The 16545-nt window shown below is 43.5% G+C and overlaps 1 protein-coding gene across 2 annotated transcripts in view; it reads right to left on the bottom strand.

Moving 5' to 3' along the window:
* Positions 1-13490: 13490 nt before the first annotated feature.
* LOC107110975 (mitogen-activated protein kinase 14) overlaps positions 13491-16545 on the bottom strand; it is a 42727-nt gene continuing 39672 nt past the window's right edge. The window contains exon 12 of one of the 2 annotated variants that reach the window (XM_015411840.1): positions 13491-15524. In XM_015411840.1, the coding sequence (XP_015267326.1) occupies positions 15457-15524 (68 nt within the window). In that variant the 3' untranslated portion in view covers positions 13491-15456. The remainder of the gene's footprint in view (positions 15525-16545) is intronic. The other variant, XM_015411839.1, reaches the window with a different exon arrangement.

Below are 16545 nucleotides of genomic sequence, written 5' to 3'. Positions count from 1 at the left end.
ATATATATAAAAAAATACACTGGGCAGTTTTTAAAAGTTGAAGATGATAAAAGGAGTCTGTAGCTTTTTTAAAAAACTGATTCCCTTGATGTCTGTTGCTAGGCAACCATAGTATTCCAAGTTTGGTTCTGTCAGTAAAAGCCAGGTAGGCTTTCCAAGTCCCCCCGGGGGGCGGGGAAACCCCCGCCCCAGAGGCCCGTTCCCCGGCGCCGCCGGATCAGGCCCCGGGGGGAACTCCTCCCCAACATGCACGTCACCTGGAAGTGACGCAACCATGCCGGGCATGCTGGGGGAGGGGCCATGGCCATTTGAGGGAAAACTCTATGGTTTTCCCTTGTATGGCCGTGCCCCTGCCCCCAGCGTGCCTGGCGTCATCACGTCACTTCTGGGTGACGTGCATGTGGCGCGCATGCGCTCTGTGTGCACGCGCACACACCAGACACCGGCCGGGAGCCCCCCGCTCCCGGCGAAGATCAACTTGGCAACCCTAAAGCCAGGGGAACAGGACAGGACCCTTTCCAAGCGTCTTTTTGGCCTTTGAGGGAGGGATCCTTGGCGCCAGACCTGACAAAGGTTGCCAGCTCCAGGTTGGGAAATTCCTAGAAATTTTGTGATGGAATCTAAGGAGGGCAGGGTTTGGGGAAGGGAGTGGCCTCAGCTGGATATAATGCTTAACAGTCCTCCCTCCCCAGCAGTAGGGTTGCCAGGTCCCCCAGGGGGGCAGGGTTTTTCCCACTCGATGGGCCCCTTACCCATCGGCCCGTATTGGGCTGCCAGGGAGAACCCCACTCCCAAAGGGCTGGGATCATGGAAACGTCCCGGGGAGGGCAAGAACTCTGCCGCCACAGCAACAGGTAGGACTTGGCAACCCAACCCAGCAGCCATTTTCTCCAGGGAGACAGATATCTGTTGTCTAGAGTTCAGTTGTAATTCTGGGATATCTCCATGTTCCACCCGGAGGTTGGCAACCCTAGACCTGGCATCGCCCTCTGGGTGACTTGATACCACCTAACTTGCTTGACTCAAGTAGGCCTAGCTGCTTGCTACTGTTCAACAGTAGCCACTCTATGAAAGCCAGTGTGGTGCAGTGAGACCCAGGTTTAGATCCCCCATCTTGCTGTGGAAGCTGACTGAGTGATTTTGGATCTAACGTACCTCACAGGGATGTTGTGCAGATAAAAAGGAGGAGAGAATAATGTAAACCGCTTTGGTCTCCACTGTGGAGAAAGACTATTTTTCCTAGGTAGAAGCTGTGGGGGAGGGGGTGGAGACAGAAAGCTGAAGACAGAGGGGCAGATAGAGGTAGGTTGGCTGTTGGGTGGGAAGGAGATAGAGTTGCCAACTCCAGATTGGGAAATTCCTGGACATTTGAGGGGTGGAGCCTGGGGAGGGTGGGTTTTGAGGAGAGGAAGGACATAGACTCCAGTCTTCAAACCAGCCATTTCCTCCACAAGAACTACCTTTGCCAACCTCCAGGTGATGGCCAGAGAGCACCCAGAATTACAACTGCTCTCCAGGTGACAAAAGATCAGTTCCCTCAGATAAAGTGGCTGCTTTGGAGGGTGACATCTATGGCATTATACCCTGCTGAGGTTGCTTCCCTCCTTAAGCCTCACTGTCCCAAGACTCCACCCCCAGATCTCTAGGAATTTCCCAGCCTGAAGCTGGCAACCCTAAAGGGAATTGATCTCTGTAGCTGAGAGATCCCCTGTGATTCCTGGAGAGCTGCCACTGCTGCTGTGGGGGAGGGGAGGAGGCAGGTGGGCGGCTGGAAGAGTGATGGGGGCAGAAAGAATGAGACAGAGTGATGGGATGAGGGCAGAAAGAGAAAGAGTGGTGAGGAGGAGAGAAAAAAACAAAGAGGGTGATGAAGGGGTAGAAAGAGAGAGGAAGTGACATGCATGGAGGAGAGAGAGAGAAAAGGGGGCAGAAGGGAGAAAGAGAGTAAGAGAGGGAGAGGGGAGGAAGCAAAGGTGGGGGGGATGGAATAGCCACTTTGCAAGTTTTTTGTGATTCCCCACATATATCTAAATTTTAATTTGCAGGTTAAGCAGGAGAATTAGAGCTGATCCCTCCACTGAAGTCAAGGAGCACAGGGTAAACTTAAATTCAGGTGGGTAGCTGTTTTGGTCTGAAGCAGCAGAACAAAGTTTGAGTCTGGTGGCACTTTTAACAGAGTTTTATTCACGGTATAAGCTTTCGTGTGCAAGCATACTTCTTCAGATACAGTAAACTAGCATATAGCATAATGAAGATGTTTAACAGATTCAAGGACCAAACAGGAAGAACAAGCTTAGTTTATGTGGTTACCATTTGTTTTGGTTTAGTTTCAGGGGAAGACATAGTGAAGGAAATAAATATGTCAAAATTAGAGATTGATGGGCAGATGTATCCTTAATTGTGGAATTCTGAGAGTAATTAACTGAGACCCTTCCATTACATTCCATCCATCTCCTCTCAAGCTTGGAGGTGACCTTACAGCCTCTACTTCTTTGAAGTGGGATGATTGTCTGTGTAGAGTTATCTCCTCTGTCACCAGACCAGAGAAATACATTCCAATCTTCCATTCCAAATTATATTACATTACAATCTACTACTCTAATCTATTATTCCAAATAAGAAATAAAATGAAATAAAGAGGACATATGGTCCTTCTAGGGGATTGGTGAGAATACAGATGTAAGGGCTGAATATGGTTAGTGTATGTTGTGAGATAAGAACCCAATATCCTTGTTAAGTCCTGGGGATTCCATTGTTCTGAGTGTTGTAATAACTTGCAACTCAGCAAAATCTTCCTGTGCCTGACATTTGCACTACTCATTGTTACTGCTTTAGAAGGAAAAGGATCTTGATCATGTCAAACATTGAAACACAGTAGTCAATGTTGCCTCCTTTCATGTGGGATGTCCAAGGCAATTGCTCTCATTGCTCCCTCCCTTTAAAATAAAAACACCTGTGTATGGGGATACTCATAGTCAGGGCACCTTTACTACATAAACCAGCATTTAAAATGTTGGACTTCTCAGTGAACAAAGCTGGATATGTTCAGAGGCATGAAGGGCATTTTCTATATTGTATTTTTTAAACAATTTGAAGATTCTTTTAATATTTTACAATTACAAGAAAAAAACAGTATATGGGAGTCTTAATATAGACAAGTAACAGAACATAGAAAACATAAGAAAAAGAGAAAGAAATCCAATGAGCCAATTTTAGGCAGAAAGTTGAGCATAATCAAGACTGCACAAGATAATAATAGACATGCTAATAAAGATTGTTTTGTACTTTAAGTGTCTGGGAAGCAGACCCCGCCAACTCATTAACAAAATGAAAGCAGAAAATCCATACCGGCAACAATTTTATCTTGGTTTTGTTATCTAATATTTATGGTGAGGTGGTAATTTTGTTTTTGACTGCCTGCATTCTCTGAGTAAAATATTCACAAGTCCCCCAAAAAGTGATGTCTGTAAAATGATGAAAGAAATCTTAAGTCTAGTTTAGATCCCATAATATTACTACACTTATACAAAAGTTTTACAGTGTGGTTGTCACTGGCACAATAGCTTATAAAAGATGCTAGAAATATAAGATAATATAGCCAATATATAACTACAAGTGACGTTCATGGGACGGTTGCCGTTGAACAGTAGTGAGTAGCCAGGCCTGGGTGAGTCATGCAGGTATGGTGGTAGCAAGTTGCCTGGTGGTTGCTGCCAGGATGTGTCCTCTCTCTAAAGCCAAAAGAGCCCCAGAAAGAGCCCTGACCCCCTCCCCTGCCTTTTGCTGACAGAAAACAAGGCCTGAAGATTGGCATTGTTATTGTGCTGGTCTAGCAACAGCTACTGAGGGCATTAATTTTGTTAAGATACAGGTGCTGCTTCTATTATTTTAGGGTCTTTAAAATACTTCAGATTTTTCTGCAAACCAGGAGCTTTTCTCAGATTTGTAGAAAGATCGGTCTTCTGTTCATGTCTCCAAATTCTGTGTTTAAGTATGGGGCCATGTTGAGAACTCTATCAATATATCTAATTTGACTGCAATAATTTCCAGTTCAGTAATGACAGGAATTATTTTCTGGTGCCTCACTGGCTAGTTTCTGTTTTGTGGACAGTGAAGAGACAGAGTAACTCAGAAGATATGTGCCTGACATGGATATCATCCCACCAGAAGAGATAGCATACATTCCTGATGAACAGAATCATCCTTATCGGCATTTCTGTGCCCTACCTTTCCACTTCCCACTGATCATTCTATCATCTCAGACTTTGGACAAACTTTCTGATTCTCTACACTCAATGACTCAAGTGTCCTATTTGTATAAGGTATTTTGTTATCCAGGGCTATGCCTGCCAGCCAGGGGCAAAGCTGTGTTTGTACCTTCTTGCAGGTAGGCAGGGCTGTGCAGATTGGGAGCAATAGAAGCAGAAGTCCAGGCTGCTCATCTGCAGATAGACCATTCATCTGATTTGTGGGCCCTGCTCCCTTCTCCATTTCAGTCTGGTATTTAGTTTGGCATTTTTCTCCCAGCCCAGTTCAATACCAGAAGTCTGCTGGGATGAGAGAAAAATGCTGAATCAACAAAGCATAGCAAGGACAAGATGTAAGTCTCCTCATTTCTGTGCTCCATTTTTGATTTAAAATAACCCCTACCCCCACATGAGGATCCTGGGAGAGGAGAGAAAAATCACATGCCATTTCTTATCTCACTGTAACATTATTTATTTGTGACATTTAAACTTGCTTTTCTTCCACCATAGGAACTCAAGGTGTTTTGTCTTCCATAAGATTTCCAGGTGGCCTGCCATCCTCTTATTGGCCAGACCAAGACTTGCTTCGCTTCAGCAATGTATCAGGTCCCTCTGATATAGGGTTGCCAAGTCGACTTACCTGCAAAGTGGGGGGATTCCTGGCTCCGTCGGGAGTCTTCCCACTCACGCGCTTTGCACACGCACACCACAATGACGTCACCGGAGGTGACATCATCACGTCGCCCACGTTGGGGGCGGGGCACCATGACTCGAGGGAAAACCATAGAGTTTTCCCTCGATTCACAGAGTGTCCCCGCCACAACATGGCCAGCATGATGATGTCACCTTCGTGTGACATCATCACGCTGGGGGCACCCTCCGGCAGGGGGTGAAGTTCCCCCTGGGGCCCGATCTGCCGGCGGCGGGTAACGGGCCTCCCAGGCGGGAATTTACCCACCCCCAGTGGGGGCTTGGCAAGCCTACTCTGATAACACCTTGGCCCTATGAGAATTTAAATCACCTCCAAGTTCAGGATGCTTTCTACCACCTTCCTGAAATTTGTCAGGGAAGATTCTTTTGGTGATATGTGCAGTCCATTAAATGTTCACCCCTACTGGTTGGAAAGTAAAACAAAAATTACAGGTAGACTTATCTTTCCCATTGAAACGAATTGATTAATTAAAAAAATAAAAGGAATCTGAGTGTAATAACTATAATATTTTAAAATAAAAAATATTAAAGAACAAAACTAAAAAGGTTCACACTAAAACATCTGTGCACATCCCTAGCAGCCAGTAAAATATTTTAAGGGTAGCCCAAGGTGCCACTGTGAATGTTAACTATACATCCAAGAAATTAAATGCAGGATTAATTACCAACCAGTCTCTCTTGCCAAGATCTACTAATATGATCCATAACTCTGCCTCTAATATGCCATAAGCAAAACAGGTGCGTGTACTACACTGAGATGAGCAGAGCATTAGCTACAAATTACTCAATCCACAAGCCCAACCATATGTGACAGGAGAAGACAACATTGCCTCAGGTCACTAGCCAGAGTGGGTGAAAATTCCTTCCATACGTCAAATATGGAAGGCGATCAGGCCTTCACTGTGACCAAAACCCAGCTGCCCCAGGGAAATGTGTTTGTCAAAGAGTGTACAATCTTCAGGTTCCAGAACTTGTCTTCAAACCAAATAAAAAAGTAAAAGTTGATTTACAGGGGAAAAACTCAGGTCTCACAAAACAGATAGCAAATAGCTGTTTAGCAATCCTTTAAGCTTCAGGTGGCAAATTGCAAGTCGGCATCACAACGAAGTTATTTATTTATTTATTTATTTATTTCATTCAACTTTCTATCCCGCTCACCCCCCCAAGGGGCTCTGAGCGGCTTACAATTCTAATTCCAAACGATCCTAATCTAGGGCCACATGTATGTCGGGAAAGTGAGATTCCTACCAGACACCCTGTTCTGTAGCAGATCTTCTTCCTTGCGAGGGGACAGTCCTGGCGGGGTGCTGGTCTTCGTTGTTCCACCTCTCAGGTTGTTGTAACTCCGCCTCCAGGCCAGGACCACTTTGTGCTTCTGCGCATGCTCGACATCAAACAGCTATTCACTGAATGCATCCAACCAACCATCATCAATTACAATTCATTTACTCTAGAGTTATCCTTAAGCAATTCCAATTAGTGTACTCCTGTCACTGGCTTAAGCTTCAGTTACAATGGAAGCAAATTTAGGCATTGTAGTCAAGGATGGAGAGAGTTCATGAATTTCAGCTCAGTAGTAGCCAAGATCTGATGGGAGATAGCTACCCTGGTAATCAGCTTGGTGTCTCCCAGTTTGGCTTCCATTGCTGGGCAATTGCTTGAGCTGTTTTAAATCATTTCAGTGACCAGCATCATCACATGCTGATTGCTACACGTTGCAATTAGGTGAATAAATTAATGCATTGCCTCATCATGGGAGGTCAGAGGTTTGGTCACAGTGAGAAATGTGTGCCTGTAGATTAATAGGCTCTTGTGCAGGATAAAGATTATGAATTCATTTGTCATGTTTAAAGACTGTTTGTTTTCATCTCTATGCTCATGATGAGGACATCTGATTTGTGCACAAGGCACACCTTGTGCTTGAAATGGCGTGAGTAGGTCATGAGGAGACTGTTGGTGGGGAGAGCTTTTGCATCTACATTTTAGCACCTGTGGGCAGCATAATCACATTTTGCCTTGCACTCGTGGGTTCTTTTCTGTGGGGAGTTTGCTTGTGGCAGGCAATTGAGAGTGATTTGGGGAGGGGCTCTCTGAAAGTCATAGCCATAATTCTACTACTATATTTGTGTGTGTTTGTTTACAGTTTCTAAAATGAGAAGTTATTTTAATGATAATTTTAAAATATTGCGATCACAACTGGCTTGCACTTGTTCATCTGCAACATAGTCTGGAATCTTACCAGAACATAACTCAGATATTTTATATTTACTGACCACTTTAGGATATTCAAAAGAACATGATACTGAAAAGAAAATTTTATGGGGTCCCTACTTCAACTCAGTATTTATTAATCACTGCAAAACTTTTACAGTTTTAAGATACTGGATTTTCTGACGTTATGCTGCTTCTTAAAATGTCACATAGGCAAAGGTGATCTCATGCGCTGTAATCTAATGTATGCTTTTTCTTGCAACATTACTTATTTTTTGTCATTTCCACAACACACTCCTTTAAGAAAGAAAAAACTCACCCTGCCTATTTTTGCCATCTTCTTCTGCAAGGAAGTGTATACACAGAAAATCTGCATGGTTGAAAGAGGCCATGGGGTAAGAAATAGGATTGCAAGACTCTTCCAGGATAAACTAGAAAGTGAACTAGAGTTATCAAAAGCAATAAGAAACGTTTCAAGAAGTGGGTCTTCTTGCCCTGACCTAGATAGCCCAGGCAAGCCCAATCTTGTCACATCTCGGAAGCTAAGCAGGGTCGACTCTGGCAAGTACTTGCATGGGAGACCTCCTTGAAAAACCAGAGGTGGGAGGCGAGGTCAGGTTTTATTCAGCCACCACTCTGAATACCCTCCAGGCTTCCAGTACGGCTCAGTCACCAGAGACTTCCAGGTGCACACACACTCACATATGAAAAATACAAACAAAAAAAGCTCCTGAAGAAGTGGGTCTTCTTGGGTATCTTTAAAAGAGAATACCGTCATGTTGTGTTCTGAGCCAAGATAGTCTTCATCAAGAAGGAAGAAAGCTGCACCCTATTTCATGCTTGTTTATTTAGAAGAGCCACTTCATTCCAGTGAAAGTCTGACACTTTGACCTTCTCAGTACTCAGACTTGCAAGTAACCTGCCCAGTTTATGGAGTTTGACTGAAAGCAATGTTATACATTTCACTCATAGCTCTTTAAAAATAGGCTTCTTATGGATGCCAGGTTATATTAGGGTTTATACAAATTAGGTTTCTTAAAGGCAGCCTTTCAGCCTGCCAGCCCTTGCCTCCTCACTTCTCAGACCTCTAGAGAAACAATACATTACACATGACCTCCGTACAGAGGCCAATGCACTGAAATCTTCATCCTTTAATAAGAACTCTGTTAGGTTTTGACTTTTTTTTTTGCGCTTCTCACTTTAGGAACTTTATTTTGACAATACAGCAATGTGTGTATCACTTTACCACTGGATAATCGATTTTAAAAACTGTGTTTCATGGAAAGAGAACTACTATTGATTTTAATAAGACACATGCTTTGAGTTAATTTCTTTGTGTTTTGATCTGGAGGTTTTACCCCAATTCTTTGGACCCGGCCGAATTGGCTAATTATCGACCGGTGTCCAATTTGCCCTATTTGGGCAAATTTATTGAGAGAGTGGTGGCATTACAGTTGCAGGGCTTTCTGGATGACGCTTCTGTCCTAGATCCTTTCCAGTCTGGCTTCCGTCCAGGGCATGGGATGGAGACGGTACTGGGCGCTCTGACTGACGACCTCCGTAGGCATTTGGATTGGGGCGGTGTGGTGGAACTGTTGTTATTAGATCTGTCGGCCGCATTTGATACGGTCGACCACTAGTTGCTGACCCACCGTCTCGCCGACGTGGGGATTCAGGGACTTGCCCTTCAATGGCTTGCCTCTTTCCTACAAGGTCAGGGACAAAAGGATGGTGATAGGGGAACAGCAGTCCCAGAGACACCCCCTTGAATGTGGGGTGCCCCAAGGGGCTGTTTTATCCCCGATGTTGTTTAACATCTACATGCGCCCCCTTGCCCAGAGGTTTGGGCTTGGGTGTCATCAATATGCGGATGACATTCAGCTCTATCTGATGTTGGGCAGCCGGTCGGACTCCAGCCCAGAAGATCTGCACCAGGCGTCGCAAGCCGTGGCTGGTTGGCTCCGACTGAGTCGGCTGAGGCTAAACCCGGCAAAGACAGAGGTCCTGGGTTTGAGTTGTTGTGGTTTGGGGTTGGGGCTCCCGCTCCCAACCTTCGAGGGGGCGCCTTTGGTGCCAGCATCAGAAGTTAGGAGTTTGGGGGTGCTCCTGGACTCCACATTATCTATGGAGGCCCAGGTAGCAGCCACTGCCAGGGCGGCCTTCCAACATCTTTGGCTGGCTCGGCAGTTGGTTCCCTTTCTCGACCGTGACGACCTAGCCACAGTGATCCATGCAACGGTCACCTCGAGGCTAGACCATTGTAACGCTCTCTACATGGGGCTGCCTTTGTCGCAAATCTGGAAGCTGCAGCTGGTGCAGAATGCTGCAGCCAGGCTGTTGATGGGCCTTCCTAGGGGGGCACACATCCAGTCTGTGCTGAAAGTGCTGCACTGGCTGCCGATAGCATACCGGATTCGCTTCAAAGTGCTGGTTCTTACCTTTAAAGCCCTAGATGGCCAGGGTCCAACATACCTACGGGACTGCCTCTCCCTATATGTGCCCCAACGAGCACTATGGTCCAAGACTAAACATCTCCTGGTGGTTCCAGGTCCCAGAGGCCAGACTAGTGGCGACTAAGGCTAGGGCTTTTTTGGTGGCGGCTCCTACCTGGTGGAATGAGCTCCCAGAGGAGATCTGGGCCCTGCGGGACCTTGCACAGTTCCGCAGGGGCTGCAAGACGGAGTTCTTCTGTCAGGTGTTTGAGTAGGAGCCACCACGACTGTTACCATCTGTCTATAACTATTACCATCTGTCCTAGCCCTTTATTACCAACTCGCCGTGAGCGCTAAAATGGTGATACTGCGTGGAGCTGTGGCCACTAAGGATACCATCCTGATGACGTCATCTGTTCCCTTGTTAGTTATCGTGGAGAGCACCTATGTTATATTGAATGTTTTTAAAATACAGTTTTAATGTTTTATGCATTGGGCATTGGCCCCATCTGTATGCCGCCTTGAGCCCGTTAGCGGGGAGGGCGGGTTATATATTTAAAAAATAAATAAATAAATAAATCCACAAAACCTTTAAGCTTTTCCACTGATTTAGGAAGGAGGGACATGGTTGGCCCCTGCAACAGGTATGCCATGGATCATGGAAGCCACCTGGGCAAAGGCTACAGGAGACCGGGACTACACCTCCTGCTCCTTGTGCCAACAGGAAAACTGGTTGGACTTACCTTGCAGACTTGAGAGAAGGTACATTCAAGTTTCCTGTTTGTTAAGGAGGATCAGGTTGGAGATCTATTTTTTTATTTGAAATGATGACATCTTCAGTGTGTGCAATTACTGCACTAAGTTTATTTATTTATTAATTATATTAAGCAACACCGAATGACAAAAGTATTTGTTTAAAAACTCTCATTGACCAATGACTTGGGGAGCACAAATAGTGCAAAAGTTTGCTACTGTATTTTACTATCCTGTTTATATTCCTAGAAAGAAGTTTTAAGGATATTTATCCTGTTGCAAAAATGATTCATCCAGATATTATGCATCTCCTTTCCAATCAAATTTATTGCATACAGATCCACACTGGCTGTTCAAAATGTAGGGCAGGATGACATGGAAGCTCATTTATTATTTTAGTTCTTCTTGAATTACATATGAGCCAGTTGTTCCAAATGTAAATATCTGGTTTACCATCTCATGCAGCACCACTTCTGTCTTCACAGGGCAGCTTAGACACAACTTCCAATGGTATCTGAAAGAATTTGCATTCATTCCTTGTCCTCATGAGGATAAAATTGGCCAAGTAGTTGTTCTTACATTTGAAGTGGATGCTTACAATGCCATATGCAACACTCAACAATGCCATTACAATCAACATGATGGATCTAGCCACTACATTTAAGATTTTTTGGGGAGAAGTTTGGTGTATATCACCATAAAAATGCAAACGTATATAATGGAACCTACTTTGGAGACAGTTCTGTTGACCTCAGTGGAACTTGCCTGCTCTGTTGAATTATTAAAATGTCAGCTAGGTGATTTGAACACACATTTGTGTGCAATATATAACTTGTAGCCATAGAAATATTTTGGCTCCAAATAATTAGCTCACGATTTAAAACTAGCAGCTCTCTCAGCAGCTTAGGCATGATGAACATTTTTTAAAGGATAAATACCTTCTGGAGATCCAACCATTTTACCAAGTTGAGGTTCAGAGTCCTCCATCTTCTGCTATCCCAAGGATAAGCCCGGACACATACCATTCCTCTTATTCCCTTTCCATCTTCCTCCATACCTTTCCCCATAGTTCAGGTGCCTGTCTTTAGGAATAACAAAATATTCTAACCCTGAACACATGGACATTTTAATAAAATAAGAATTCTGAGAGTGGAATGTTCAGATTTGCTTATTTATAAAATTTCTATGGGTTAGATTCCAAAGAATTTTAAGTGGAAGAAAATTAGCTGACCCTATTATGAATACTTGCATGAGAGTTTGCACTGTATCATAATAGGTAACTTCTGAAGCAATTCTCATGCTTCTAAGTGGAAAAACATCGTTGGGTTAAGTTTCACTCTTCTTCACCCAACACTCTCATGCAAGATAAAAATAGCTTCTCCATGAGGAAAAGTTACCTTCCATGTGTAAGAGGAAACCTTTGGATGCAACGGTTAATTTTATATTCGTCTACACACGATTCAAGATTGCACAAATACATTTATCTTTTCCAGAAAACTTTGATTTAAATAAGGGCCTGTAGCTCTGTGGTAAAGCACCTGTTTTGTTTGCAGAAGGTCCCAGGTTCAGGCCTCAGTAGTACCTCCTGTTAAAAGATCAGGTAGTGCTATAATGAAGATTTGGAAAGATCCTTCAGATTCCCCAAGAAATGATCCCAGCCACTTAACAGGAAATTCAAGAGGCTTATGTAATTTAGCCTGGAGGCCTTAATTGCAACAACTCCAACAGCTATCTTGACCACAACCCACTACTCCTTCCCAGACATCATCAGAGGGCCTCACCCCCAAATATTAACTGTGTCATGCTTTGTATACACTTTACCACATGTAGATGATGTGAGGACTTCTGAGACCCCTCCACAGCTGCAGTCAAAGTGCATAGTACTGAGTTTGATAGACCACAAGTCTAACTCAACAAAAGGTAGCTTTATGCATTTATCCTACACACAAATTGGCCATATTAGAGTGAGAGGTGAAACAGTGAGTGCTTCTTCCCTGGCCTGCTTGAGATCAACTGTGATTTGGCCTCTCCAAATGTTTCTGTCAGTTATATTAACTATACCTTAATTTGCTTACTTTCCTCTTCTTTTTTCCTTATATTTTGCCATTATATTATAGATATAAATTCTGCATTGTAAACAGCCTTCAGTGCTATAGCAAAAAAGTAGCATATAAATAGGCGATGCTCCAGTGTTTGTACGTAGGCACAATTTATATATTATAATAGAGACTGAATGGCCAACAATGACAGCGATTGTTTCCATGGGGGGGCAGGAGGATAATATGGTTTTCCCACTGCTTGTGCAGCTGCTGATGAAATGCAGCAGCAATGGGCCTTGCACATGGCAGTTTTCACTAGTTCCCCTGGCCCAGTCCCTCAGCAGCAGCCACCTGGGCTTCTGAAAAAAAAAAATCAACACTAGAGTATGGTTATATCAAGATACCATTTAACAGGAGGAGGAGGAGTAGACTGGATTTATACTCTGCCCTTCACTACCTGAGTCTCAGAGTGGCATTACAATCTCCTTTCCCTTCCCCTCCCCACAACAGACACCCTGTGAGGTAGGCGGGACTCCTTGCATCGTTCAAATTAATTTTAAGTTTTCTTAAATATAAGGATTACCACATTTTCCCTCCGCTCTCAGCCTTTGAAGGGATTTGTGTGTTCTATCTAGTGTTAGAGGACATTTGATCTACTACCGGCTTTTATATTTTCATTTGGAGGCTTCCACAAGGCCAAAGAAGCAACCCAATACAATTTCCCCCCCACACCACTTTTATTTGTTCTAAGCAAATGTACATGGCATTTTAACACAGGATTCAGGAGACTTAAGATGTTCTAGAAACACCCCCCCCCCCATTTTACAGCGGTCAGTCTGATAAATAGATCTGGTGAACTCAAAAGCTTGAACACTGTGTGTTATTTTCTTGTATTGGATTACCACCTAATAAAGGGCATTATGTAGCTTTTCTTTCTAGTATAAGTGACTCACAAGAGGGGGTACTTTAAAAGGCAGTAAAAGATGTCCATATCAGATTAGAGTTATAACAATGATTTTTTTAGCATATGTAACATTGAACTGTCAGACATAGCCATAAAAACAAAAAGTGCAATTCCAACAAGAGTTACACTAAGTATAGTTTTATAAGGATCAACAGACCATTAACTCTGAAAAATAGGTTTTATTTTAAACCAGTGGCTTTGTGTGATATCCTATATGGCATAACCAGTTAGAGCAAAATTCCTGGATATGAACAAAATTGCAGAATTTCTCTATAAAGTGTGTACTCTCTGTCCAGAATTCAGGCAGTAGAACAGCACCACACTGCAGGGCTCCACAGGGGCTCCCACGGAGAATATCAGCTTTGAAATATTCCCACTCACACACAAAATACCTATACATTTTAAAATTCTCTTGTAGTATTTCTGCATGTAAGTCACACTGTAGCATCTACACATAAAATGACTGATAAAAATAGTCTCTGTATGTTTTACAGAATGTATCTACATTTCCATCTGAATATCCAGACTGCAGGTCCAGCATAGGGTTGATTTAGTTTGGTCTTAAGGAGGCCTCTGAACCAGAAGCATGAAGGAGCGCTGCTCTCTGGACCCCAAATCCAAGTTCTCTACAGAGAGTCTGACCTGAAGGGAGATCACTACAAATGAAAGATCTGATGGCTTCATTATCCACATGCCATCTTTTTGTGGCTTCTCTGTACAAAGGGATAAATACACAAAAATCCCAGATCCATCAGAAAACAAAAATACTGCAAAGCTACACTCTTCAGTGAGGCAGGCATATAATCCATGCATGATACCTGCATTATACATTTTTTTGAAAAATACTTTAAAAATAGGATCTCAAGATACCCAGAATACCCGATGAACACGAAATACTTGAACCAATCCCCCCCAATTTCCCTAGAAAGGGTAACTTCACTTATTTCTGTGATGTATTAATACAATTAACTCAACCATGTGTTCTGACACACTGAGACTGATAAAGGAAAACATTTTTAAAGCCACAGAAAGGAAGAACAAAGAAATGTGCATGTTCATATGTCCCTTTTTCATATAGAAAGTGCCCAAAATGTCAACAATGAATTGCACAAGGTTAGATGGATGCTGCAGTTCTTTATGGCTCTGACTGTGGTACTGAATAAAGTGATTTACTGGGTGATTTACCATCCTGGTGCCTCCTCCGAAGTAACACAAGTAAGCCTATGTATGAATGTACAATTTGCCCCCCCATCTTAAGAGTATAAACAAAAGCGCACAGGCATCATGACAGAGCTATTGCTGAGATGTCTTGGCATAAGGGCAGGGCAAGGAAAGGGATATGACCAAATTCAATTAATGAAGGATACACCCTCTATCCTCTTGGATGATCTGTACCCTGGACACAGTAGTCACACGCGGCTACCTTGTGGCCCACACCCTGGAAAGTAGCAAGCTCACAATTCCACTTACTGTTAAGAAAGCAGTAATCCAGACCTCATTTCCTCTTTAATTTAAGGCACTTTTTTGTTTTTACTGTTTCAGACAAAAAAATTCCGAACAGCCATTCTGCTGTTTACGATATTGGGAAGAGGCTTTGGGTGTAAAGCAGCCACATAGCATGGGATAGAAATACATCCCTCACCCTCCCTTCTCTCCCCTGAAAAGCAGAGGGCACAGTTCAAGTAATAGTTCAACTTCCATCATCTAAATCTTTTTCTTGATAGGACAGCCATTTAATGGCAAGAATTGCTACTGAGAATTTGAGGTCTCAGCTTCCCTGCATAATATCTGCCTTGCCCCAGAGCAGTGAAAGCTGGTTACCAACCATAAGGGCTAAAAAGCAATCAAACAGGCCTTCAGAAGCATGTCCCAGGCTGTATACAAAAATACAAGAGAACATGCAGCATGTTTACATAGTAACTGTATAAATATTTTCCTCCAAATCTCCCCTCCCCCATTCAATACACAAACACACACACAAAACCCCTCCACCAAGGAGAATCTTCACGGCAAGAGGCACTTGAATGATATTTGGAGAATCCCTATGAAAAAGGCCTTCCCCTCACAGTGATATGGGACAAAGAGAGAGAAACAGATTCTCAGGACTCCATCTCTTCTTGGTCAAGCGGTGGTGGCACAAAGCTAATTACTTCATCATATGTCAGGCCTGGGGAAAAAACAGATGAAGACAAAGACTTTAGCATAGCTTGTAGCTAACATTCCCCTGTCGTCGTCCCCCCCTGCCCTGATGAGGAACCACTCACTCTCAGAGTCATCCATCAAAAAGTACAAAGGGGGGGGGGGGGAGAGATATTACATTAAAACAAGGGCCTAGTGTTTCCAGATAATTCTGGCCAAGATACTCAAAACTGTCTTTTGGGGCAAGATGGTAGAACAGGGGATGGCTGGTCAACTCCAGATCCTCTTGTATTAACTAGACCCACTTCAATCTGACTTCTGGCTTGGCTTAAGGGCAGAAACTGCCTTAGTCACATTGGCAGAAGACTTTTGCCTGGACACTGATGGCAGAATTGTGTCCCTGTTGATTCTCTTGGACTTCTCCACAGTCTCTGATACCATCAACCATGGTATCCTTCTGAACTACCACACAAAGGCTGGGAGTTGCTGCCACTAATTTGCCATGATTCCACTCCTACCTGTCTGGTAAGCTTTAGTTGGTAAAGCCAGATAACTCTATCCTATGGACATCATCTTTTTGGGTATCCCATTTACTATCCCTCCCCCCAGGCTTTTTAACATCTACAGGCAAGAGGTTGTCAAGAGATTTGTGGTTCAAGTATGCTAACACAGAGACTCTAGAGAAGCAGAATCCCTAACCAGAGAGTACTGAAATAACATCTGGGAGACCCATACTCCAATCCCCACTCTGCTATGGTATCTTGCTGACTCATCTGAGGCCAGTCACACATTTTCAGTCTAACGTATCTCACACACTGCTGTGAGGATAAGTGGAGGAGAGGAGAACGATTGAAGCCACTTTAGGTTTTCACTGGGCAGAAAGGCAAAGTATAAGTGAGATAAATCTCAAGGGTCATAATGTGGCTGGATTAAGGATAACAAATTTAATCCAAAACTGTTTTATTTGGGAAGAAAGTGAGAAGATGAGGTCATGTTCCCCCAGACAGAACAGATCATTTCTAGATACAGCTTTACTATTTTAAAAGTCA

The sequence above is a fragment of the Gekko japonicus genome, unplaced genomic scaffold (assembly GCF_001447785.1).
Source record: "Gekko japonicus isolate JY-2015 unplaced genomic scaffold, Gekko_japonicus_V1.1 scaffold309, whole genome shotgun sequence".
In the NCBI taxonomy this organism is placed as follows: domain Eukaryota; kingdom Metazoa; phylum Chordata; class Lepidosauria; order Squamata; family Gekkonidae; genus Gekko; species Gekko japonicus.
The sequence above is the reverse complement of the archived record's forward strand: the minus strand, read 5'-3'. Positions and strand labels throughout refer to the sequence as shown.